This window comes from Astyanax mexicanus, chromosome 4 (assembly GCF_023375975.1).
Source record: "Astyanax mexicanus isolate ESR-SI-001 chromosome 4, AstMex3_surface, whole genome shotgun sequence".
Classification (NCBI taxonomy): Eukaryota; Metazoa; Chordata; class Actinopteri; order Characiformes; family Acestrorhamphidae; genus Astyanax; species Astyanax mexicanus.
In genome coordinates, this window is record NC_064411.1 from 47105678 (window position 1) to 47129832 (window position 24155).

The following is a 24155-nucleotide window of genomic DNA, read 5'->3' on the forward strand; positions in this document are numbered from 1 at the left end:
GGCAAACACATTGCTCTCCAACACAAATCCCAGCTTTCAGTCTTCTCTGACGAATGAATTTGCTAATTAATGCTCTAATGATTATTGATCTGTTTTCATGCTGTTAGAGACCTGTGAACAGAAAGGCTGATTTGATATGCTCAGAGGAGTCTCTGCTGGATGGGGCTGGTGTGTAAAGCAAGAGAAAGAAAGAAGGATGGTGTGTGCAAGGTATGTACAGAGAAGTAGCAGTTTATTTGTATATAGAAACAGCTGCTTGTGCGTGCATGTAAAAGTTTGAATTGATGCATAACTCACAAGCAGTGCACCACGGTGCGTCCCTCTCCACCATCATACTCCTCTTGCCATTTGTCCACCTGGTGGATGAGTTTGAGGAAGGAGCGTTTAGACACAGGTGTGTCTCTGTACATAGGCCAGCCCAGGAACTGGAACTGTTGCACCATACGATAGCCATCCTGAGGCTGGAAAACACAGTCAGTGCAAAGTCAGTGGTCATTATTATTTTTATGATTATTATTATTTCATATTTAAATATATGGCTTGGTGTCCTAGTTTTCAAAGTTGCACCATGCTCAGAGATGCATATATTGGATCAGGTTGGAAATGACATTCTAAACACTTTTCGTAAGCCTGCTTTACCTCTGATGTGATGCATTTTGTGGTCATTGTCCTGCAAGAACTTAGTTCAAGGTTGTTTTTTTTAACCATCTAGCTGATGGTTTGAATCTATGCTGAAACATTTTTAGATAGTCTTTTTCATCAAGTGTTTGGTAAATAAAATAAATCATCAGGCTTTGCTGTGATTGGTTGTTTTGAGCAAAACAACAAGTAAACTGTGTTGTGATTGATTCTGTCAGTAAAATAGTAAGTGTGTAAAATAACTCAACAGCATGTGGTGTTATTGTTTGGGGAGGGCCAGGGTGTGCTTGTGTGAGTGAAACTCACCCTGGCAGCATTGTAAATGCGGAATATCCGGCTGATTATATCCTCCTCAAGATCAGCTGACACAAACTCCACCTGCAGAGGGCCATGCCGATGTACCCCATTCTCTGGCCAGTACTGAGGACACAACTACACACACACAGACACACAATCACAGTGAGTGCTGTATTTTTACTGGGAAAGTATTTATAATACATTATTCAAGTCATACATGCTCTTATTTCCCTTCATTTCTTGTCTCTTCCGTAGTTGAAAGATTGTAAAGATTACAAAAGCTAACACAAAGGAAAGACATACACAAATGCAAACAGTAAAACAGTCCCAGCAAATATGCACACACTAAAAACTACTCCAGCAGAGATTTCTTTTTTATTAAAAATTAATCCAACAGAGCTTTGAATGTCACAGCGACAGTACGAATAAGTCATTCGGTCTTACAAAGACGCAGATCTGTGCCTTTACATTATTTATTCATATATTCAAATCATCTCCTATTTGATCATTTCCATTAGAAATGCTCAATGCAGGCTACATATTTTGCTCGCCGACAATAGGCGCGTGATTGTGTTGCTTTTTGTAAAGGAATAAGTGATGAGAAGAGGATATAGAGCCCGTGTGAGTGTCTCTCAGCAGGGCCAGATTGGCTCTTTAGTGTTTGATGTGTAGGGCAGGGAGGGAGAGGGCTTTTCGTTTTGCTGAGAGCAAGAGACACTTTCCCCCTCACTGGAGTGCTGCAGCTGATAAGGCACTGTTTCAATACCCACCTGCAAGTGTATGCACTGAGGTAAGCATGCTTTGATGCAGAAAACACACAGACACGTTGGTGAGAGTCCCACTGACTGACTTTTGTATAATCAAGTACACAGGCCTACTGTCATTTCTATACCTACACCAATAATCTCAAACTGTATTTTTAAGATATATGTACTGGAACAAAAATTCCAAAAATATTTGGATTAACTGATTTTATGGCTGGGTCCACTAGAGGACACCAGCCACCTTAATTTAATGACAAATTTGGGAACCTCACTATGAAGGGAGATACTTCTGGTCAGTAAGCAGGGATGCTCATCATCCATAGGGTCTTACTTTATTTGAATAGTCTCCTAGGCTGAGTTGGATGCTTCAGTTATTACCTCACAACCCAACCTCTCCTTAAGGCCAGAGTAACATTTATAGTTAGGTTTAGATTTAGGTTAAGCCTCAGCTTAAACCCAGCTCATTTGCAGATCATGTGGAAAGCTGGCTAGGTGGGTTACTGGGACCTAGTATTACAGTCCATTGTAATCTCATATAGGTCCCATCTAGGCCCCAATGTGCAGCGTTTAGCCAAGACGGGACTGGTCCAATTACTGACACTGATTGGTTCATCACTAACATCGGTATGTGCTGTTATGGCCAAACAACTGGATGCCTCAAAATGGCAAGGCTTGTGGAGAACCTGGGGTCAGCAATGTGAGCAGCTACTGACTTTGGTCCAAGAAGTGACAAACCACAAAACAGTGACAGGGACTGGTCATGTATGGGCCAGTGTACCTGCTCATCTGTCAGAGAACCTGTGCTAACCCCAGTTTGCAATTGAAAGCACCTAATAAATAAAAAAAAAGAGAACCTTGCGAGTCTTGGGGGAGGAGGGCCAAATAGTTTTGCCCTGTATGTCCGTGGGATTTGCTGTAACAAACCGATCAAAAAACAAATTCACCTCACAACTGCCAGATACCACAAGACCCATTTACATTTGTAAAATGTGTTAGTTTGATGGCAGCTAGCCATAATATTTTGGGAAAAATACAGCAAATCATATAGGATGTAATCTTATTCATATTCTAATAGGGTTGTTCTCAACAGTATAGTGGCAGTTGGCCGGTACATAAGTCTGATATGGTACAGGATGTAAGGTGTGCTTACTAATACTAAGCAAGCGCAAGAGAGAGTGAAACTCTGACTGTGTGTGTGTGTGTGTTTGCCCCTGGTACCTGGTCCTCATGGTCTCAGAGGCTACAGTCAGAATATTGAATGAAAGCCTTCTCAGTGTGGAGGAGAGGGGAAGAGGGAGATGGGTTTTGGCGGAGCTGGGGTGATTCTCTGCACCCCTCTCAGCTTTGATCCTGGGGTGTTATGACAGAGCCTCAGGCTGCTGCCCTCATAGAGTCTCTCTCTCATACACACACACTCCAAAGCATGTAGGTATGCATACACTGAATAGCACACTCATGCAGAGTCACGCATAGACACACGCAAAAGGTATATCTCCACTTTCTGTCTCTCTCTCTCTCTCTCTCTCTCTCTCTCTCCTTTTTCCCACACCTATGCTCAATCTCTTTTTCTCTCTCTCACTCTCACTCACACAAAGTCCCTGGTGTGCAAACACATTTGAGTCCATGTTTGAAAGGTTCATCTATCTCTGCTAGTCATTCATTTTTAACCACAGTGCCTGATTACTCCACAGGGCAGCTTTTGATGTCTACTCTGAATCGTTACGAATCCCTTTAAAATACCTCTTTCCATGTAAATAACCCTTATAGAGAAGAACTGTGTGTTCTATGTGTAATGCCTCTCAGGAGAAGAGATACTCCTAATAGTCCTTCTCACATAACAGGTTGAAGTAAATATTAAAGCTAGAACTTTCCAACTTTTACATATACTCCCCCTCCTTAGCTAACATTAGCATCCTGTAATGTTGGTGTTGATGCCTGTATTAAGGTGGACATGTTTTCCAGTGCGCATATGGGTCACGGGAATATGAAAAGTAAGGCTGAGTGGTGTTAATAAAATTCAGTATGAAAGTGTGTCATGCTGTCACTGTGTTTGATGATAGTTTAAATTAATAAACTCAACGAAGCCATACGTCCTGAGTGCTGCTACTCTCTGCTGAAAAAAGTCTTAGAAGTTTGAGACAGTTTGTTATGCTGATTTTTTCCCCCCTAGGTTATTAATTCCAGTACACTGTAAAAACTGTTTGTGTCAGAATTCCCCTATCACATGAAAGGAATGCCTTACTATTTTTAACTCCCTGACCATAAAGCGCCATAAAGATTGGAACATGTGATCTTTGTCATACACAGGCAGTTAAACAGTTAAAAGCTAAACAGTTTAAAGCTAGACAGTTAGAGCTAGAGCCGTGAAGCCATGTATGTTTCTGCATCCAAAAAAAAGAACAAAGTAAAATTGTCTCAGAACTGTGATTTTACATGTAATTTCACAGCTTTAGAGTGGCCCAACGGTCTAACTTCTGCTCATCCAGTGTGTTACCTATGAATAAGAATAAACGAGAGTAAACTAATTGAAAGCAATGAGTCTGATTAGACATTTTGAACAATAGTTAGGCAATTTCAGTTTTGGAGGCTTAACTGAACAACTTTAAAATTACTTTAAAATTTTAGGATGGCCTGCCTTTAATTTTTTGCAGTGTGGTAACAGGGACAGTGCTATTTTTATGGGATAGTGTGTAGTTGTGGATGATACTAAAAACCTAATAGGTACACTGATACCATATTGACAATATTTCACTTTAACAACAAACCCCAGCAAACGATAAACATTAAAACATATTGCCAATATGCTTTTACTCTTCTAGTTCTGCTGGACTCACCTGGGCAGGGTCCACATCATTGAGCATAACAATAGACGTGCAGTGATAATCCAGCACCAGTCTCCAGAAATCTTTCACTGTGTTTGGCAAGGGATGCTGAGTGACGATGAATGCAGAAGGCTGTTTATAACTCTGAGAAATAGAAAAGAGAGAGAAATTGAAAACATAAAGACACAAAGTATAAAACGGCAGACACATAAAAAAACTGGGATGGACAATGAATTTCCAAGATGAGTAGCTTGTTTAATGAGTTTGAACTGAGTGTACTACTCCCAGTACGCCCATTCCACTACAGTGGCAATAGTGTATATTCATAGTCTATATTCCATTCTTCAATAAAACAATCTTAAAGCAGACCTTTTCATTACAAATATCAAGAAAAATCAATAATTCTTAACAGCAGAAGGAATGGAATGTTTAAGAGGCATGAAGTGAAAGCTCATGGGGCCGAAGCCGCAGGGAAGTATTTCTCTTCTCTTCGGTGGTTGAGCCACACTGGAGCTTAAGAACCACAAAAGAAATTATTTTTCTTTGTTGTAACATAACCTTTAACCATGTAGTAAAACTGAGTTAGCTTCTCTAAAATACGCGAACACCACACCATTTCTTTTGCCGTGCATCAAAAAATAAAAAAACTACTATTAGAATGGTCATCAGGAGACTATAATTTTTATAAACTAAAAAAAACAACAAAGACTCTCACTAACTGCACCCTCCCACCCCAGCACGTGCTCAGCAGCCCCTCCCCCTGGCCATGTGCAGGGCTGTGCATTCAGCACCTTGTAAATTACAGCGGCAGAGCGTTCGTTCGCTCTGTTAGGGCGTGCACCGTAATACCGTGGGCCTTCCGGGTGTATCGAACCGAACAAGCCGAATAGAACAGTTCGATAAAATACAGACAACCGTTGCATCCCTTCTCAGTTTCTCTCTGTTTAAAGGGCAACATTTTATAAATTTTATTATATTACATAGTTCTGTAACGGTATGTGAATTTGTTTTAAACCATTATCGTATGGAGGTCACTGCTCGGTGCGTTAGTGTAAATATGGTGAAATAAGTAAGGGTACCTTCTGAAATTTCTAAGCTGTAAATCACAGAAATTGTAAGGAATTGTAGGAACTGTTGGGGTTTAGGATTGCTGCAATGCTAACTGTAGTCTTGTTTGCCCCCTCACTGTCATGTATAGAGAGAGTGACTCACAATCATTTTTATCTCTTTCTATTATTTATCTCTCTCTGTTTCACCTTTGGACTTAAAGTCCAAATTGCAGTGATAAACAAACAATAACTTTACAATAAAATAGTGTACTATTGTACACGGTTGTACACTCATAATGCTACCTCAGGTGCAGTTGTACTAAAATGTGACGTGGAGTAATTTAGAGTCAAGTTTTTGTAACTCAAAAAAGCTGTTCTTACTGGGTATAATTTCATCAACAGTCATGCCACAATTAAAATTTTAATTCAACCACTAAACGAAAAAGCTGAAAGTTCACACAGTGTCCTTTCTCAGACAGAATATGTTCTGCACTTAAAAAAACTGTGTACATTTGAAGATTAATAATGTAGTTGCTAGTCTTTATTTTAGAACACAGAGATGAAAAATTGTGAGTGGTGTAACAGAAGTTTGACTCACATCCATAAGAGCAGCGTTGATGTAGTTGCTGCTTTCTCCGTCTATGGTGATGAGAAAAGGCAGGCAGCGGTCAGGTGGGAGAACATCCATGCAGCGGTTCTTCTCGTGGTTTCGCGGCAGCAAGGCAATACTGCAGTCCTCCACACGGAGAGTAGGGGTCACCATGTTCAGAGTCTAGGTAACACAGACAAATGCATATGAAAAAATTAAAGTTAAGGACATTTTTCAGAGAGGTTAAGGGGTGTGAAAATACATGTCAAGGGATAGGAAGCTGTATCATCTCCCATGACTTTTTGGCATGTCTGATGGCTGCTAAAGAAAGATGAACTGATCTGCAGAACGTATGCATGGAGCCTGCAAACAATGGCAAAACATATGTCATACTATTTTGTATAGCCCTAAGCAACAAATTACAGTATTGTAAAGTTAATATACCTGTTCCACTTTCTTCAGTTGCTTCAGATAAGGTTGGATATCCTCATCTGGAATTAATACCCAGAAAACCTCTAGAAAAGCTTACAAATATGTAAGCTGCTTAGGATCACCACAAAGAATGCCTCTTTTATAACTGTAATAATATCCATTTACAGTATTATAACTATTTTATCAAGGCTATTATTCATTGACCAACTATAATTGCTGTGTATTTCCAGCAAGCATATTGTTTGTGCCTAGCACCTTCATCAATACAGCAGATTGCAACGGGCTTTCAGGCACTGAAAATATATGTGCTCCTTGGGCGTCCAAGCACAACATCTTAAATCTTTATGAAAATAGAAACACTTCACCTCGTGCTGCCTCATTCACATGTAGGGCTGTCCCTAACGATTATTTTTTAAACGATTATTCTAACGATTATTTTTTTCGATTAGTCGACTAATCTATTCATTGAGAAACATATTTAAATAATTATTTTACGTTTTAAAGCAAACGATAAATTACTATATTTATATATAATAACAACAACAACAACAACAACAACAACACAAGCCTACTAAACCAAACCCCACACTTATAATCACTTACATGTACAGCACGTTGTTTAGATCTATAACGCTAAAAATGGATAAGCTCCCATACACCACAACCGTGTGTTGCACTGTTTTCTGTGACCGCTAGATTTTGTGACCACTGGCAAGTAGTTCTCAGCAGACCGGTGCACTGGCCGATTCGAAACGTGTTCGTTTCTAATGTTTACCCCGACTGGCCAAAACGGTTCAGTTTAGGGCTGAGGGTAAGGTGTAGGCAAGGGCGTAGGAGCGGGTTTGATATTGGGGGGGACACTTTTGCTAATGCACCAAAGCCCATATAGTTTCCTAGAACAACATTTAAGGAATTACTTTTAATCACAAATAATCCCTTTTTTCTGTACTCTGTTTATTATTAGTTACATCCAAGTAAAGGTGACTTTACAACCACCATGTTACTCCACATTACATTTAAACAAATATGCGTGAAATGTCTGAATTATATACATATATGACAAAAACTGATCAGTTATCATCTGCGCTTTTAGTTGTTTCTACTGAAAGCACTTCTTATGATGGTGTCCTTTTTTGAAAAAAGAATGTAACTTTACGTTTCATAGAGATTTTTGACAGAAGTTAATATAAACATTAGACTAAAGAAAAAAACATTTGGATTCACCTGGAATCCCTCTATTTACTCAGAATTTAGTCTTACTGTGAACTACAAATAAACAGAAGTCAGGTTAGAGCAGTGTTTCTCAACCCTGTTCCTACACATTCTATTGCATATCCCCACTGCCTACTCTGCTTTAAAGTCACTTAATAAAGTAAGTGGAGGTATGATGTGTCTAATACACTGCTGACATACATAATGAAAAGGATGTTAACAGGTAAACTCAGTAAAGGACTGTTTATTAGCTAATCAGTTGGATCTGGTAGAAAACACACAATTTTAGGGCAGAGATCAGGGTTAATAAACTGCTTTAAACTACCAACATAAAGTACTGTACTAAATTCTGACTATCCACTACATCTGGCTTCTAGCTAACTATTTTTTTCGTTTACTATAGCTTACAGTAAATCCTGCAATCCTAAATTAATAAACACAATTTGAAAATGAAATAGTGATTAGCTGATCAGGGCAAGCTGAACATAACATATATGTTTTTTTTTAAGCCTTGACTCCCTGTCTAGCTAATTCCAAAATTAAGCTAACTGACTAACACAGCTGCAGTTTATTATCACACGGTGGGTTTAATCTGTGTGTTTTGATTTGGAGAGTCTTTTTAACCAGCTATCAGAAATAATCTCAACACAGGCCACATGGTAAACTCCGTTACCTCTTAGAAAAATCGCCGTATATCCAGATTTACTTCAACACCAGCTGATGCTGGACACCGCTTCTATATCTCATAGCGAGGGGGAGGGGCTTCTCCTCCACCAGCACGCTAACTCTTCTCGCAAGACCAGCGAGCTGATTGGCTGTTTCTCCTGAAAGGCGGGACTTTCTCCCTGAACCGGCACCGTGATTGGTTTCCCAGCGCTTAGCGGTCGGTCTCTTCATTAACAGTACGACTGAGCTGAGCGAAACTATTTCATTTTTGGGGGGGACAAATCCACCTGTTTCTAATATTGGGTGGGACATGTCCCACCCATCCCCCCCGGTTCCTACGCCAATGGGTGTAGGTATAGAAAGCTTCCGTTTTGCCAATGAACGCTCATAACCGTGAGCACTGGTCACAAAATTCCGACGGTGACAGAAAACGGTGTGACACCGCAGCGCCGACGGCGCTAGCTAAAATAACTTAAGGCAGCTAGCTTAGCTAAACACCTGAACTTATGAATAATGCTACTGTTTCTGGAAACTGCGAAATGCCATGCACAAATATAAACCAAAAATGTATAATTTCTGCCTGTGGCAGGTTTAAAACCTTTGGTAGACAGCCTTAAGTCTTTTTAAGGACACCCGCGGAGACCCTGATGTAAACGGTAACTTACTGTGTGACCCTGTTGACATAGTGCTCCTGGATGTTTGCGCTTCAAGTGCTCCTTTTGCACGTATGGCAGAGGACCACATTGTTGCCCTTTTGCGTGAAATGCTCCCAAACTTTAGATGCCCGCTGGCGTTTTTTTGTAGCTGGAGATTGCTCTCCGGAGTCCAAGCTCTCTAGAGCTTAGATTCTCTGCCCGAACCCGACATGACCCGAGGCCCGCCCGTAAATCCGACCCGGGCTCCAGAAAATAGTCCGAGATGTAGGCGTCTGTTTTTTAATTATATTTTTATTTAAAAAAAAATAACGAAAACTGAAAGTGAAACTAAACTAATTTATTTATAAGCGCTGTTTTCACTACCGCAGTTCTACAGCGGGGGTGTTGTGCCGATTCTGTCCGCGAAGCGGGAGTCAGATTCAGCAGAGAGTCGGATTCGGCACAAACGCGGCGGCACCTCGCGGTCCGCGGTGTCAGTTGTAAGCGCTCGCGCTAGCCGCAAAATACGGCAGAAAACACTGAGGGAGCTGCAGAATTATGAATGGGACTAGAATATGAGCACGAGGAGATCAAAGAGAACCTTCACCTGTGAATAGCTCTCTCTCTCTCTCTCTCTCTCTCTCTCTCTCTCTCTCTCTCTCTCTCTCTCGCACGTGAACTCCTCCGCGTTTGACTTGCAGAACTGTGTTTAGCTGTTCTTAAAAATCATTTTAATTAAATAATAGTTCTATGCTTCTATGTTACCGTGTTAATTAACATAATTCTGATCATATTTCGCTCATTAAAACAGCCCGAAAACAGCCAGTTGGAATTTTTGGGCCCGATCTAACCTCTAATGCTCTCCACAGGCGCCGCCATGTTTACGACGCGCCGACGCACGTTATGCAAATCGATGTATTTTTGTAATCGATGACGTCGATTATGTCGACGCGTCGCCCCAGCCCTATTCACATGGACCTCCCATTTCTTTGCACCAAGCTTACCTGACTTCTATGCCTCCAAATTACCCAAACACACTTTACACAGCCACAAAAACACCAATACGTTATAGCTCTGAGTTTAAGTAAGTACTGAAGCTAATGTGAAAACCAACAGAAACTCCATTTATGGGTAAACTGAAAAGAGTACTTTGCTATGAAAAAAAAAAACAAAACAAAACAAAAAACATTCTGGACAGATTTTGTTGTTTGGGTACACAAAGTGAAAAAGATTTGAAAAACAAAACATTTAGGGTGGGTCATTTAGGATTTTTATCCACATTTCTGTGCTCAATCCTTTTCCAGGAAACCAAACTTTAAACTCCATACACATTACCAAAGGTAGGTTTCCCAAAAGGTTCTAAGCACTAAGATGATTCTTAGATCATTAAGCAAGCTTCACACTAAGCATTTCCTTTTCATTTTAAGATGTTGCTAATTCTAAGGCGCCTTTGGGGAAACTGAGCACAGAACAGTTCAATGATTTTACTCCAAATAAAGTTAGTTTAACTGAGGCTATATCCACAAATATCCCTTCCTCAATTTTTTTTTTTTACAAATATTTTCAACCACACAGACAGGCTTTATAGCAGAACATTTTAAAGAGAGACATCATACATAAAGAAGGAAGAAAACACAGGTTGATTCCCAAATTGTAAATGTAAATAGATAGGTATTTGAGGCTTAGCTCAGTTGTGATGACAGCCTTTTTTAAAGATGTCCACTCCACCTTTAAGACCATCCTGATATGTGTAAACAGGAGCTAAAACTCATCAAAGTTCAAAGGAAAATAGGAGTTACTCTTCCTCTGCTGGTCTCAAAGTGTAATAATGCACACAGCTTGAGCATGTGCTTGGGCTAAACTCACAGGTGCTACTCATCCCAGGACTAAAGAGAGCTTTTGTTTCTCTATTTGCTTTCTGTGTTTTACCTCTGCTGTTGTTGCTTTGTGCTGGATTATGGATATACCCATTTTATACCTGTGATAAGCCCTGACCATGAATATGGAAGAAGCCCAAATTAGCAGCATTCTTCACACCCTTTATTAGATTATCAGATCTTTTAGTTTAAACTTGACACAGTGCAATAACACGCACTCAAACAGTTTGTTTTCTTACCCTGAACTCCTCTTTAATTGGACTTGAGTTGGTTTGGGGATCCAATCGGTTCATGTCGTAGTAGACAGAGCGAAGCTGATTAGCTGGAATGGTAGTATCACCACAGAGACATGCCTCCAGGATGGCATCATGAATAAAGACATACTGCTCCTGACAGAAGACAAAAAGGACAATTAATTATGCAAAGTAATTAGTCTCACCAATTATCATCTAATCAACTCAGGCATGCAGTCAGTATCTGTACAAATAATAGATCAATAAACTCAAATATACTTAATAAAACCCTGAGAAATGTTAAGTATTTAATTTGTGTGTGTGTGCCAGTTTATTTTTTTAATCTGCTGTTATGTAAAGTACCTGGTCTATCAAAGAAGAACAGGAAATGTACTGAATGTGAATGTGTATGAGCACCTACAACTACACTGGGGCAAGAGTTTTATGACAAAAAGGGGCCAAAGAATGACAACAGAAGCTTTAAACATCATATGCTGTTGTTTCAACTTCAGTAGAAAATCCAGCATGACCAAAACCAAAGCTGAAAACAGGTCACTTGCAAAAACCCCAAACTGTTAGCTAACAGTCTTGATTTATTAGATTTACACCCCCTATTGACATAAACCAAACCCAGTATGAGTATTCTCTAGTAAAAGCTAGCGAAAACAGTCAAATGTGACAGAGACTTTACTAGTTATTGTAAGACAAGATGATGCAGGAAACGTTTCCGGTGCCTGTGTCCACTAAAAGCGATATTCATCCCTTTATTACATCTTATTGGACTGCCTCAGCCAAAGCTAATTGGCTAAAATCTATTCAGTGTGCAAACAGCTTGTTCAAGACATTGTGTTGAGAGACACAATGAGGGAAGGCAACACTATCTAGTAAGACTCTGAAATACAGTGTTTATGTTATAGTGGTTAAACTATGTTATGATATGTGGTTTCTGGGAGCCATCAAACTGACCTAATCTGCCAGTACAAGCAGAGCCTTTGGCTTATTGTTACATTCGCAAAATAACAGGAGGGTAAATAAATTTGTTAAACTTAATCTAAGGATCTTTTTCTATTTTTTGACACCTTCAAATAAGATAAAACCTTTGACTATGTTGATGCAGAGACATTTTATGATTGATATTCTGTGAGCTATGACATGCAAAATTGTGCAATAATCATGGTCTTGTGCAACAGTAAAGCAGTGGCTGAAAAAATAAAGCATTACTAACAATAACATTAAAAAATTCAAATGCTAAAGCTGATATGCATTTTGTCAAACAGCTTTAATGTCTAAAATAATACTGAGTTGTCTTTAGCTTGTCAGCTGTTTATGATTTAGGGCAAAATAAGTGTTTACATTCCTGATGCTCATCTACGAGAAGACAGCTCAGCATTTTGATGAAAATCACTGTTGAAGTGACATTTTAAGACAATCTGGCCCTGTCAGTTTTGACTAAATCATGACACGGGGGTCAGTGATTCTGTGATTAGGCGCCTGCAACTGGGGCTTAATGGTCTTTGACCTTTTTGGTGCCGCGGCCAACCAGAGAGCATCTTTGATGTTGCAGTCAACATCAAAACCTCATCAGCCAAATTAACAACATAAAAAGAACATAAAACAAAAGCAAAAAATGAAGTTTGAATAAGTGCTCTTTTCCTAATGAGGGAACATTGGTTATCAAATTTGCAACACAAATCGCTGTCTGTTGTGGCAAATTATCACTGACAGTTCAAACATGCACATAAAAAGGTAACAAGCTCCCGTAGGGCGACAGGCAGTGCCAACATGTGCAAACACCTGCGAGGGAAAACACACAGGCGCACGCACACACGCACACTTTGAAGGTCACTGAACTTGTGGAGGATGAATCAGAGAAGCATTGGCTGCGTAGTTACTCAAATCCCAATCCAGACGTCATCTATGAAACATTTGCCAATTAAATCCAATGATGCTTGTGATCTAAACGGAATTACAGGGAAATGGTGCATTCAGCTAGTCTACGGCTCAGTCCAGATGGTCCGTGTTCAGAAAAGCGAAGAGTTCTTCAGCACCGCTGCAACATAAAATCGCTGAAAGCTGTAAAAAAAAAAAAAAGGAAAAAAAGAAGCCAGCTCGCAGCAATATTTGCCTTCAGTTCTTCCCGAGTCTTTATGGCACTTCTAACCGCCCGATTTGTGTTGCACTCTAAGAGACGACTGGCTCTTAAACAGGAAGGAAGTGCTGCTGAGAATGTTATGGTGATTGGCTAAAAAGAGACATGATGCTTGTAAATAGAAACAGGCCCTGAGTGGATAAACATATGCAGTTTGTGGACTATTTCAGATCGTGTCGCTCTGTTTCTTAGCCTTCCTGATTCTTACACTCCAGCTCGTAAACAACTCCTTCTCTATCTTCTTTGCTGATTTCTCCCTCTGCATTCCATCCGTCTAATCTGCAACTACACCAAACTGTTTCTATAACCTAAGAACTAGGAGCCTAAGCTTTTCAACCAAAAAAGCAGGTGTGAAAGATGCCACAAACCTCAGTCTTGACCAAAGGACCAAAACAGGTGGTCTCAGTCTGTATCATGCAAACCACCTGCAGTGTAAAGGCACTTTTCTAGATGGTTCAGTCTTTCGGACCACTTACAGAAAGTTGATATGCCATCGTCAAACATTCAACAATAGAAGAAAAAGAAAAAAACATGTTGTGCCAAAATCCATCAAACCTTTCATATGTATGTGTGTCACTCAGAAGCAAAGGTGCAAAAGATTATTTCTAAACAGAAATAAAAGTAATCTGAGGCTAATCTGTTGTGCTTATTCTGCTTTGTGTCTCTCATGGCACTCTAGTCCAAAAGAGCCAGATTCTGGTAGGGAGGCAGAATTTGGCAGAACACCAGGAGAGGTAATTTGCTGAATTAACAACAGACCACAGTCCATCAGACAACCTTCAATAAACAATTCAGTGTCGAGTATAATTAGAGACAGCCCATATAGGTGATAGGTGACAGAATGTAGTAAAGTTCTTTAGTCTGCTCAGTTGCTAAACTGCAGAATGAAACTTAAAAATAACCAAAGTAAATGTAAGCAATGTAATGAACACATGAATTTTCAGACTTTGTTCTGGGCTTACACCTGTGAAAACACCACAAATGTCAGTAGCTAAGTGAATACCTCAGTCTGGACCATGTTGACCCGACGAGATCGAAGCTCTCGAACGCAGTTGTAGATGTCCACCACACCTTCCCTCTCAGCCATGTCCAACATGATGTCAATCACAATGAAGCAACCTGTTCGTCCTGCTCCCGCACTGAAAAACAAACAACTGAGACTGAGAAATTTGCTTTATCTTTTTAACACCTTTGTGAATGAATGAATGAATGAATGAATAACATTGATATACTAGGGGTGGTCAATATGGCCCTAATAAAATACCATATTTCATGGCATTTTTTATATAATTATCCTCTTGGCAATATGACAAAACACTGAATAAAAAAATAATAATTCAAGAATATACTACTGCAACAAAATAAACATGTAATTTTGTTGCCACACCCCTGACTGAAATATTAAAAAAATACAACATTTGTAACAGAAGTAAATGATTCAGAATGTAATGATACTAATAATGCACTGCAAATGTCTCCATATATCCAGGATTAAAATAAAATAAAGGATACTGGACAGATATAATAGTCTCTAATAGATATAAAATGGGAAATGAGAACAGTGTGCATTTTTCTTTCACTAAAAACAGTAATTGGGGGTGGGTGATACGGCACAATATTTCAGGGTACAATATTGTGAACGATATTAAAAAATGTTGGCAAGTCCTTCCAGAGCCAGTCCTAAAGAGCAGTGTTTTATTCAGTATAAGACAATCAGCTAGTGCAGTGCCCAAAAACATCAGTCCATGATGACAGAGTTATCATACCTGCAGTGGACCACAATAGGGCCAGCATTAGCAGGTGATTTCGCTTTCACTCTGCGGATAAAGCCCAGCAGGCCTGTAGCATGGTAGGGCACACCATGATCTGGCCAGCCTGTGAAATGAAACTGCTGAATCTCTCGAATCTCATGGGCTCCTCTCTAAACAAGAATGAGACAAAAAAAAAAATGCAATTCTGAATACTATGATACTATAGAGTTGCTTTATCACCTACTTTTATGGCAAAGGTCTTAAAGGCTAAAATACTAATGCTAATGTATTAGCCTATCCTTGGTCTATTTTGTGACTTGAAAGATTTATTTTCTAAAGAAATACTAGCTGGAATAATATCTGTGATTTAATTAAAGAATGTGAGCATGTCTGGTTGCATATGCTACAAAGTCATAAAGTAACTAGGCAGCTTCAGCTGCAGCACAGTAGCTCTATAGCAGCACTTAATCTCTTGAGTGGGCTCTCATGTATCTCATGTGTGTTTTTTTTTTTTTTCTCTCTCACCTTCTCCACAGCGAAGGTTCTGATCACGTACTCAGACAGGAGCTGGGTCTCTATTAGCGTCACCTTCATATCTCTGTAGATCTCTGTATCGTCTGGCCAGTACTTACAGCATTTCACCTGAAATAAAACACATTTCTAGTTAAAAACCTGTGCTTTAGGGACAACTGTTTGGTGGACAGGCAGGAGAATTTATAGCATTGGCTCCTTTCTGTGTCATCACAATCTCTCTTCTACCTTTTAAAGCTTAAAAAATACACTCATCTACCGCTTGAATAATGGCCTTCACAGTAGCATCTGTTTTTGGAGGCTCATTCTTTAAGAGTCAAAAATAACAATGAGATAGAACAGCAATGTAGGCCACTGATGCCTGCATTAGAACTTCTTGAACCTACTGAACTACCCAGTTTACATGCTCTAGAATTATAGCCTAGATCATTCAAGAAACTTTTGCCTCATTTGTTTTAATATATGTCGCTGTTCAAAAGGTTGGATTCACTTGTAATGTTTGTAATTATACAAAATATATGAAATAAATGAAATATGTAATTATGAACATATGTTTACGTACATGTTTTTTTTAATTCTCAATGATGTACATATTTTAATTATTCAAATTAGTATAATTAGTGTATTTAGAATAATAGTTCACTTTTGTTAAAGTTAACTAAATTTAAGGATAGTGTTGGGCGAAAGGTGAAAAGTGTCTTTTAACCAACAATTTATACTTCTCTATAGACCACATTGTCTGAGCTATAATCACTCAATTTGGCATAATCGTAGAATTAAGTGTAGTTTTATGATTTCTGCTATTTGAACTAACCCGCCATATGTTTTTCATGAAATTATCGTAATATTTTTTCCATAGGAATAAATGGTGGCATGTTCAGTGAGGTAATGGGACAATGAGCAGCTCTTTCACACACCAGCTTAGAGAATGTGCACAGACCCATTGCTCTCCATTACTATCTGTGCATAGAGGAGCTTTTGCACCTCCTGTCTTCTGGACAAAACCTTTGGCACCTCACATTTAGATTTATAAGCCAAATGTGTCTGCATTCCACCATTTGGCCAAAAGTTTTTGGACACCGGAATTTAACCACTGCTTGGGAAACGCCAGCAACCCCTTAGCAACACCACAAGAACCACAGGATAGTAAAACATGCAATAACAACATAAAAATTGCCTCAAAGTATAATTATCTATTTTATTTTTTACATCTGACAAAGTTACTGGCAGAAAACTGAACATGTTTTTGCAAGAACAATGCATTCTCAAGTTTTAGTTCTTCTCCTAATGATGATTTTTGGAGTTTCAGTTCTGTAGTTCATTAACTTGCATTTAACTTGCATATGTTATTACCAGCTTAGAAGTCAGTTAAAAAAGAGGATGTGATTCATATCTTGGAACAATTTTGAAAAATTATTAAATAATTTGATGGGACATGTACTTGGACCAATACAATGACTTGCACATCGTCTGCACGACATTTTTAGAAAAACAAAAACAAAAACAATTGTGTAACCCAAACTGAGAGGTGAGACATTGCTGGAAGTTTTTTTTTTTTTAAGCAGCTAGCACATTTTAAGAGTGCATGTACATATAACCAATGCTGTCGGGTCAGTGGACAACAACCGTGCAAAGGTTGCGGGCACAGGAGTAAACAAACCAGCCAGCTGAACCAGTCACATTAAACATGCACCTGTGCCGTTCACTGGAAACAAGCATATGCAGAGTGATCTGAACTGTAGCCTGACCAAACTGAGCAAACAAGTCAGTAGCAACAGAGATAAAATAAAACCTCCCGAGTGATTATAAAGGTCAGGCAGGTTTCAAGAACAGAGCTTCTGCATCAGTCAAGTCAACCTTGGCTCAGGTCCTATCTGTTCTCAGGTGCAGATGAGTCTGATGCAGTACAGCCCTTTCTCTTTAATTCAAGCCAAGCCTGCTAATAGATTTCTCAAGTATCGGCAAGGAGGTAATTCACACGTTAAGACTGTCTCATTCTCACATTAAGCTACAGAAAATGACTTTGTCACGTTCTCATATAACATCCAATACTCTGAGCTCACACCTGCAGCCTATCTGTGCTCTGATATTACACTGAAAAACAATACGCTGGCATACATGACAATTAAATCTGAAAACTGATAAGATAATTAGGACAGCAGCAGCAGCACAGATTGTCTGAACGTGTAGCTTAGCGGAAGAGCAGAAAACTGCGCTATATATCAGACAAGTTTTTCTTTCTTGTCTTTGCTTTTTTTCCTTTTTTTTTCTTTACAAGTGCAAAACACACATTGCTGCGGCAAGATTCAATCTGTCCTTGGTGGCTCTCTGGCATCATTAAGGCTGGAAATGAGATTGGAGGATGGAGGGACACTCGAGGGGGAGGAGAGCAGAAGTTGAGGTCCCTTGGTGACACTTGAGATGAGAAATCCTCATCCCGAACCGCTCTCGCTCAATCTCCGCTGAGATTACATTAGGCCGCGGCCATTATATTATTCCGCCAATTAAGAGGAAGTGTGAGCGCGTGTGGGTGGGTTGGTGGGTGGGTTGAGCGGGTGATGCGTCTGTGTGTGTGTGCGTGCGTGCAGTTGGCGAGTTATGGACCTTTGTAGACATGCACGCTCAATTGCAAACACTCAAATAAATTGACTTACTAATGCAGTGAAGTGTGTATCATAGGCTACCGATGGAGGACACAGAAACACACTCTCGATTTACTACATTATATAGAAGAAATCTCTAGTTCTCCTCATTTAGTATCATCAAACTCAGAAGAGATTTAGTCCAGTGGAATATGACACATATAATAAATAAACATATAAAATATAGTGTGATACCAAAATTAAAGTGTTTGATGAAAGGCTACAGGATGTCCTGCACATATATCTAAAATATTAGTGTCCCTCGTATTAATACTAGGGGTGACTGTTGTGTGTGATGCTTTTCTAGATCATCACACCACCAGCTGGGGCAGTGCATTGCTCTACCGCAAAGCCAGGATTGAAGCACTCACCATAATGCCTTTATACCCAGCCATCTTTGGATCCCTAACAGAACCTGGATTTGTAGCTAAAGACGATACAGTTCCAGTCTTCACGATAAACCACAACTTATGGAGATGTGGGAGTTCCCAAGCCGTCCCCTGAGGTAACACTTCATGATTTTGGCATGTCAGGGAATTATATTATACAGTATGTATCAGTATGTATGAGTATTTGACATTCATGTATGGAAACCCTTTACGCTTCTGCTAACAATGTTTTCAGTTTCGCTGTTTCAGGGAAACATCCTCCAGAGCATTCTTTCTACTTCTCTTCCTCCTTTAGATTTACTCTCTCTCTCGCTCTACCACCCAACCTCTGTTCCCCTCTCCCCTGCAGGGCTCATCTGATCTGCAGCACATCTCCCAGAGAGCCTCTGTGCGGTGTGGAGGCAGATGGGCGGCAGTGGAACGCAGCGGTGGGTTTATGGCTCTCTGTGGGAAAGACTTGGCAGCCCCCCCCCAACACACACACAACACCAGCCACCAGCTACTCGCTGCCAGCAGGCAGCATTAGATCAGCCTCCTCCAGCACTGCAGCCAGCATTAGATCAGTATCACACAGCAACCTGGCACTCGCAGCCTACAGCAGGACACATCTGCCCAGCCAGACCACTTGCACAGGGAGGGAGAGTCTGGCAGCGTCGGACTGATGCTGAAATATGGTACGAGTGTGAAACATGCTGGTGGAAGTTCTGGAACTTGAAATTTTCTTTGTTAAACTTAGAGATGTAGTACCACACAATGGTTCTATTCAAATAACTATACTTCTCTACATGGAACAGACAAGCTGTATTTGCATTTAATAGAAGGGATAGATAACAGTTACAAACATTAGGCCATATATAGTGAATATTTTAATTGCTTCTTATAAGCTATTTTCACCCTGGCCAATCTACAGTGCATACTGCATCCAATTTACCCAAAACAAACTATACTGAGACATCTCCCTATTTACTTTGTTTTGTTTCCACTGGTTTGTAGTGACTGCAGTGTTGCTTAAGAATTTCCTCAGCAGTGATGGCCGTCTCACTGACATGATGGCTCATTAGGAAGACAGAGATCTGGACTACAGTGCTCTGGTGATCTGGTCATCATGCAAGAGGCCGAGCAAAAAAGAAAAACCATTTCATGCTTGTGTGGTAATGACCTGCAATGATTAGTTCCTGCTCAGTTCCCAGCTGAACCTCGAGATGCAGCACTTTACCAGCAATGGCTCCTCTGGGAGTGCAACTGTCCAATCGGTCTGATTCATTTCAGTTCCAGTGCTTCTCTAGAGCCCAGGGACTGGGAGCTTCTTCAGGTCTTTAAAAGTTGTATAGTTTTTAGCCATGTAGCCTAATCTACAGATGTCATGAACTTCACACTCACCCTTCCAACTTCCACCAAGTTTGTAACCATCACGATGGTTGCGGTGTTCTCCTGCCACACCATCCTCCAGAAGTCGATAACAGTTTCTTGCATGGGTCCTGCACAGAGAATCAGAACACATATATATTTACACACATCATGCATTAAGTTTTATACAGTTTAGAATAAGAAGGAGAATGAAAAAAATTACATACAGTATACAAGAAAATATATCATTTAAGCTTCACAATAAATAGCAAATAAAAATGTACTGCTTTCAAACAGAATGCCACCTTATCATGATATGGATTTTTCATTGTTTCAATATTATGATATGGCACAATTCTAATCATCACACAGCATGTTCTATATATGAGAACCAGCACCATTTGATCTGATGATTGATGATCTGTCAGCTTTAGTAGAGTAAGCAGGTGGGGAATGTATTTAAAAGCAACGCAACTTAAAACTTTGTACACGAGTAAAAGCAATTTAAAATCCATTCTGCTTCAAAGCAACGTCAACAGCTGTCCACTGCTAAAGGCTAAAACAATCTCAACAACCAAACTGTACATGAAAATTGAAAGTGCAAATTGAGTTAATGAAGTCCATCCCGGCCAGCAGTGACCATTTGGCCCCTCCCATTTTCAATTAGGAAACTAATTAATTTGAATTAATATTGTTTTTAATCAAGTACCAGCAGAAAAAAATGACTTGTGACAAATTAATTACTGTGTGCAAATCCCTACGTAAGGGCTAGAGCTAATGCGCTTTACCTGCAGCCAGAGGCAAATTACATTCAGCTGAGGCTCGCTACAACCTCCCGATCTTCCTCCAGCTCATAAAAATGTCATTACAAAACAGCTGACGGTCCACACAGACACATGCATGCAAAGCTACATGCACACCGACACACACACACAGTCCTTCACAGGCAATTATATAGAAAAAGTAGGCAAACCCTTCTGTTTTTTTTCCTAGGTTGTCTGGATCTTTCTAATTATTGCTAATAAAATGAGATCTGATACTAAGTCCCGTTTATAGTCAAACACAATTTAATTAAACCAATAACAAACAGTTACACTACTCATGTATTTTATATTGTATAGCACTGTAGATGAAACATATAAAGCATAACATTATGACCACTTAAATTGTTACTACACATCAATTTTCCAGCTTAACTAAGCATATAAGGCTCAATGTCAATGCTGGACTGAGAATAGTCCACCAACAGCGTCCTGTGGGCAGCGTCCTGTCACCACTTTTTGAAGATTAGAGGATTATCAACATGTTCACATCTACATTGTAAACCAGCTAGATATGAGTGTCTACTGGACACCGAGTAGACAGTGTTTAAAAACTCCAACAGCACTGCTTTGTTTGATCCACTCATGCCAGGGGTCTGGTTGTCTTTTCAGTCAGGCACTGTTCCACGTGATCCACAATGTGGCACTTATATTTTATTCTTTATTTTTAAACAAAAAGCTTTTTTTAAAAAAAAGTCAGGTTTTCAAATATAAATTGGTCTGGCCCTGGAATGAATGACACAGTTTTATGTACAGTGTGTATATCACCATTTTGCACACTTCTGTAGATCAATGCTTGTGATTTTTCTTAAATATATATAATAGTGGGTTTCTTCATTGTAGGCCTGCTCTATCTAGGTGTAGACAGACTGTTCTTCATCGCACTGTCTGATCACCTCCTGCAGCAACATTCTCAGTCTCCTACAGTCACCTCACTCGCTCTTCTTTGATGCAAAATGAAGGTGAACCAGCCCTGCTCTGCATTTTTATCGGTTACACAGAGCATGAGAGTGTGTGAAACCGATCTGCCGATGTTGCCATTTCTTTATTCATTTCTTCAAGCTTTTAGGCCTTTATAATTATCTATACTTATAGTGATAATATACTATATTATTTCATTTTTTTACCCCACCCTTTTCTCTCCTACACAAGATGAAATAGAAATCGCTTAAATTCAGTACATCTTCAACACCAACACCACCACCACCCCCCCCGCCACCCCCCCAATGCTGCCTTTGCTTACTGGCCCACTGGGGAACTGTGGGATTGATTGCAAGCAGTGAACAGGGCATCTGCTGTGTAGGATTCAAATGCCACTCTGCAGCCTGACATAATACACTCACTGATCCCACCAAAGACCAGGCTGAATCTGAGTATCACCAAAAGACACACTCATTACAGTTACAACATCATCAACAACAGGCTTTGACTTGCTGCATGACTACAGAGGACAATTTAAATGTGCCAAAACATGCATCTATTGAGTAAAACGTCAGCTTCTGACCAAAATATCCAGGTGTGAGTTTACAAGCCTACTTACCACCCTGTTATTCTACCTCAGAATGAAACACACAGCGCTTGTAAAAATTATAAGCTCCGCTTTTATTGCATGGTTTACATCTTAATGGGTTGTGTGTGTTACCCTCCAGTTTAGTAGTCACTTGAATTAATCTGATATGTTTATAAGGGAAAGGATGATTGAGAGATAATAGAAGCCACTAGTGTTAGCTTTAGCCTAGTGTTGATCAGTTCTGGCTCTTGAGGCACATTACAGAGGTTTCCTTGCTATAGCACACCACCAGTGTGATCTGTCAAGATCAGATACACATGAGATCTGTAAAGTAAATCTAAGTGACTTCATACTGTGTGTATTAAGCCTATTTAAAGTGTGGTTACTCTCAAAGCTCATATGAATGACCTTCTCTTTAAATGTGTGTGTGTGCGTGTGGGGGGCGGGGGGGCTGGGGGTGCGTGTACGCATGCGGGTGTGAAAGAGCTCTTAATTGTTTTACAGAGCGCTGCTCTGCAGTTTGATCTATACAAACGAACTAAATCACCAAATTAACACTGCTCAGTGAATCTGACTCCCATGGCATTGATTGACTCTTGAGAAAGAGTGTGAGAAAGAAAATAAGTGATAGGTGGGCGTAATGTGAGCAGATCCATTGATCTGAGGAGCCCAGTGATCTGTGCCAGACAGGGAACGAGAAAGAGAGAGAGAGAGAGAGAGAGAGAGTGAGAGTGAAATAATGAGGGTGAATTCAGAGCTGGTATCTGGCCAGGGTGACTCAGGCACTTTGGAAGTTGTATAACTTTGAGAGTGTGAGGGCAGGGAGTGAGAGGAGGTGAAGTCCTTAGCCAGCAACACACACATACACACAAACACACACACAATAACTTGTTTTAGGAGCTGCAGCTTGCTCAAGTTGAACAAACAAAGGAACCAAAAAAGAAACCGTACACTAGACGTGCTTTTACACACAGATCTAAACAACAGCCCACTGCTTAGTTTAAAGAGAGGCCATATTCAGACTATCCCCAGTAAGGCTCCTACACAGTATATTGACACCTTTGTGGAGATGTGGATTGTTTTTGGTATAAGTTGCATTTCTTCATCTCACTATAACACCACCCTCCCAGCCTTCCTGTGATTTCTTCATGCTATATTAGCGGAGGCTACAGTTTGAATGTCCAGCTATGTTTTCTGGTGTTGAATGGCAGCATTAAATACAATAAAATGTGGGGAATGCCTAAACAATGCAAAACTGCTCTTCTACACGTTTCTTTTTTGCCACAGTGTTTTTATTAGTCTTGGCACTGGGCATGTTTAGTTTTAACTATAAATTACACTGCCTCCATGATTTCAAGTGGTACTGTTTGGTTCCATCTGAATCCACAAGCTTTTAGATATTGACAGATATCTCCATCTGTACTCATATCCACATTTAACATTTACCATCAATGAGGAGTTAATAAAAGATCTGCTGCTAATATTAGCCTTAGGCCCCATCCACATGAATAGGAATATTTTTAAAACCAAGGCTTTTTGTTTTGAGTTTTGGCTTGTTGTCCATACAAAAACAGCATTTCCAAGGTGTTTTCCAAGAAGTCGTGTGGAAAGACTTTAAACAGTGAGTCTGCTCATGTCTGTTTTTGTTTACATTTTTGTTTTGCTTAGCTTGTTCAGAATGAGCCTGATGAATGGATAGCACCTGTAATGTTTCTGTTATCTCTTCGATTTGTATAATAGCATTTACAGCTTAATTAAATTTTAATCTCACAGTAGTTATCACAGGGGAGGCACTGAAAA

At 39.8% G+C, this 24155-nt stretch overlaps 2 protein-coding genes across 10 annotated transcripts in view; one reads left to right on the forward strand and one right to left on the reverse strand.

Moving 5' to 3' along the window:
- Positions 1 to 24155, forward strand: part of LOC111194535 (uncharacterized) — a 62944-nt gene that overhangs the window by 23988 nt on the left and 14801 nt on the right. For 2 of the 5 annotated variants that reach the window (XR_007438889.1, XR_007438888.1), the window contains exons 3-5: positions 108 to 210; positions 18596 to 18793; positions 19027 to 19351. Coding sequence is in view for 1 of the 5 variants with exons in the window: in XM_022678938.2 (XP_022534659.2) it covers positions 19027 to 19203 (177 nt within the window). In the remaining 4 variants the exon portion in view is untranslated. Of the gene's footprint in view, positions 1 to 107; positions 211 to 18595; positions 18794 to 19026; positions 20061 to 24155 lie in introns of those variants that run through there. The other 3 variants (XR_002651128.2, XR_007438887.1, XM_022678938.2) reach the window with 3 other exon arrangements.
- Positions 1 to 24155, reverse strand: part of LOC103037335 (receptor-type tyrosine-protein phosphatase mu) — a 255198-nt gene that overhangs the window by 3360 nt on the left and 227683 nt on the right. For all 5 annotated transcript variants that reach the window (XM_022678937.2, XM_049478835.1, XM_022678936.2 and 2 more), the window contains 9 exons: positions 20058 to 20155; positions 15641 to 15757; positions 15131 to 15285; positions 14368 to 14503; positions 11222 to 11371; positions 6170 to 6343; positions 4535 to 4666; positions 946 to 1071; positions 298 to 461 (listed from right to left, as the gene is read on the reverse strand). In XM_022678937.2, the coding sequence (XP_022534658.1) occupies positions 298 to 461; positions 946 to 1071; positions 4535 to 4666; positions 6170 to 6343; positions 11222 to 11371; positions 14368 to 14503; positions 15131 to 15285; positions 15641 to 15757; positions 20058 to 20155 (1252 nt within the window). The remainder of the gene's footprint in view (positions 1 to 297; positions 462 to 945; positions 1072 to 4534; positions 4667 to 6169; positions 6344 to 11221; positions 11372 to 14367; positions 14504 to 15130; positions 15286 to 15640; positions 15758 to 20057; positions 20156 to 24155) is intronic.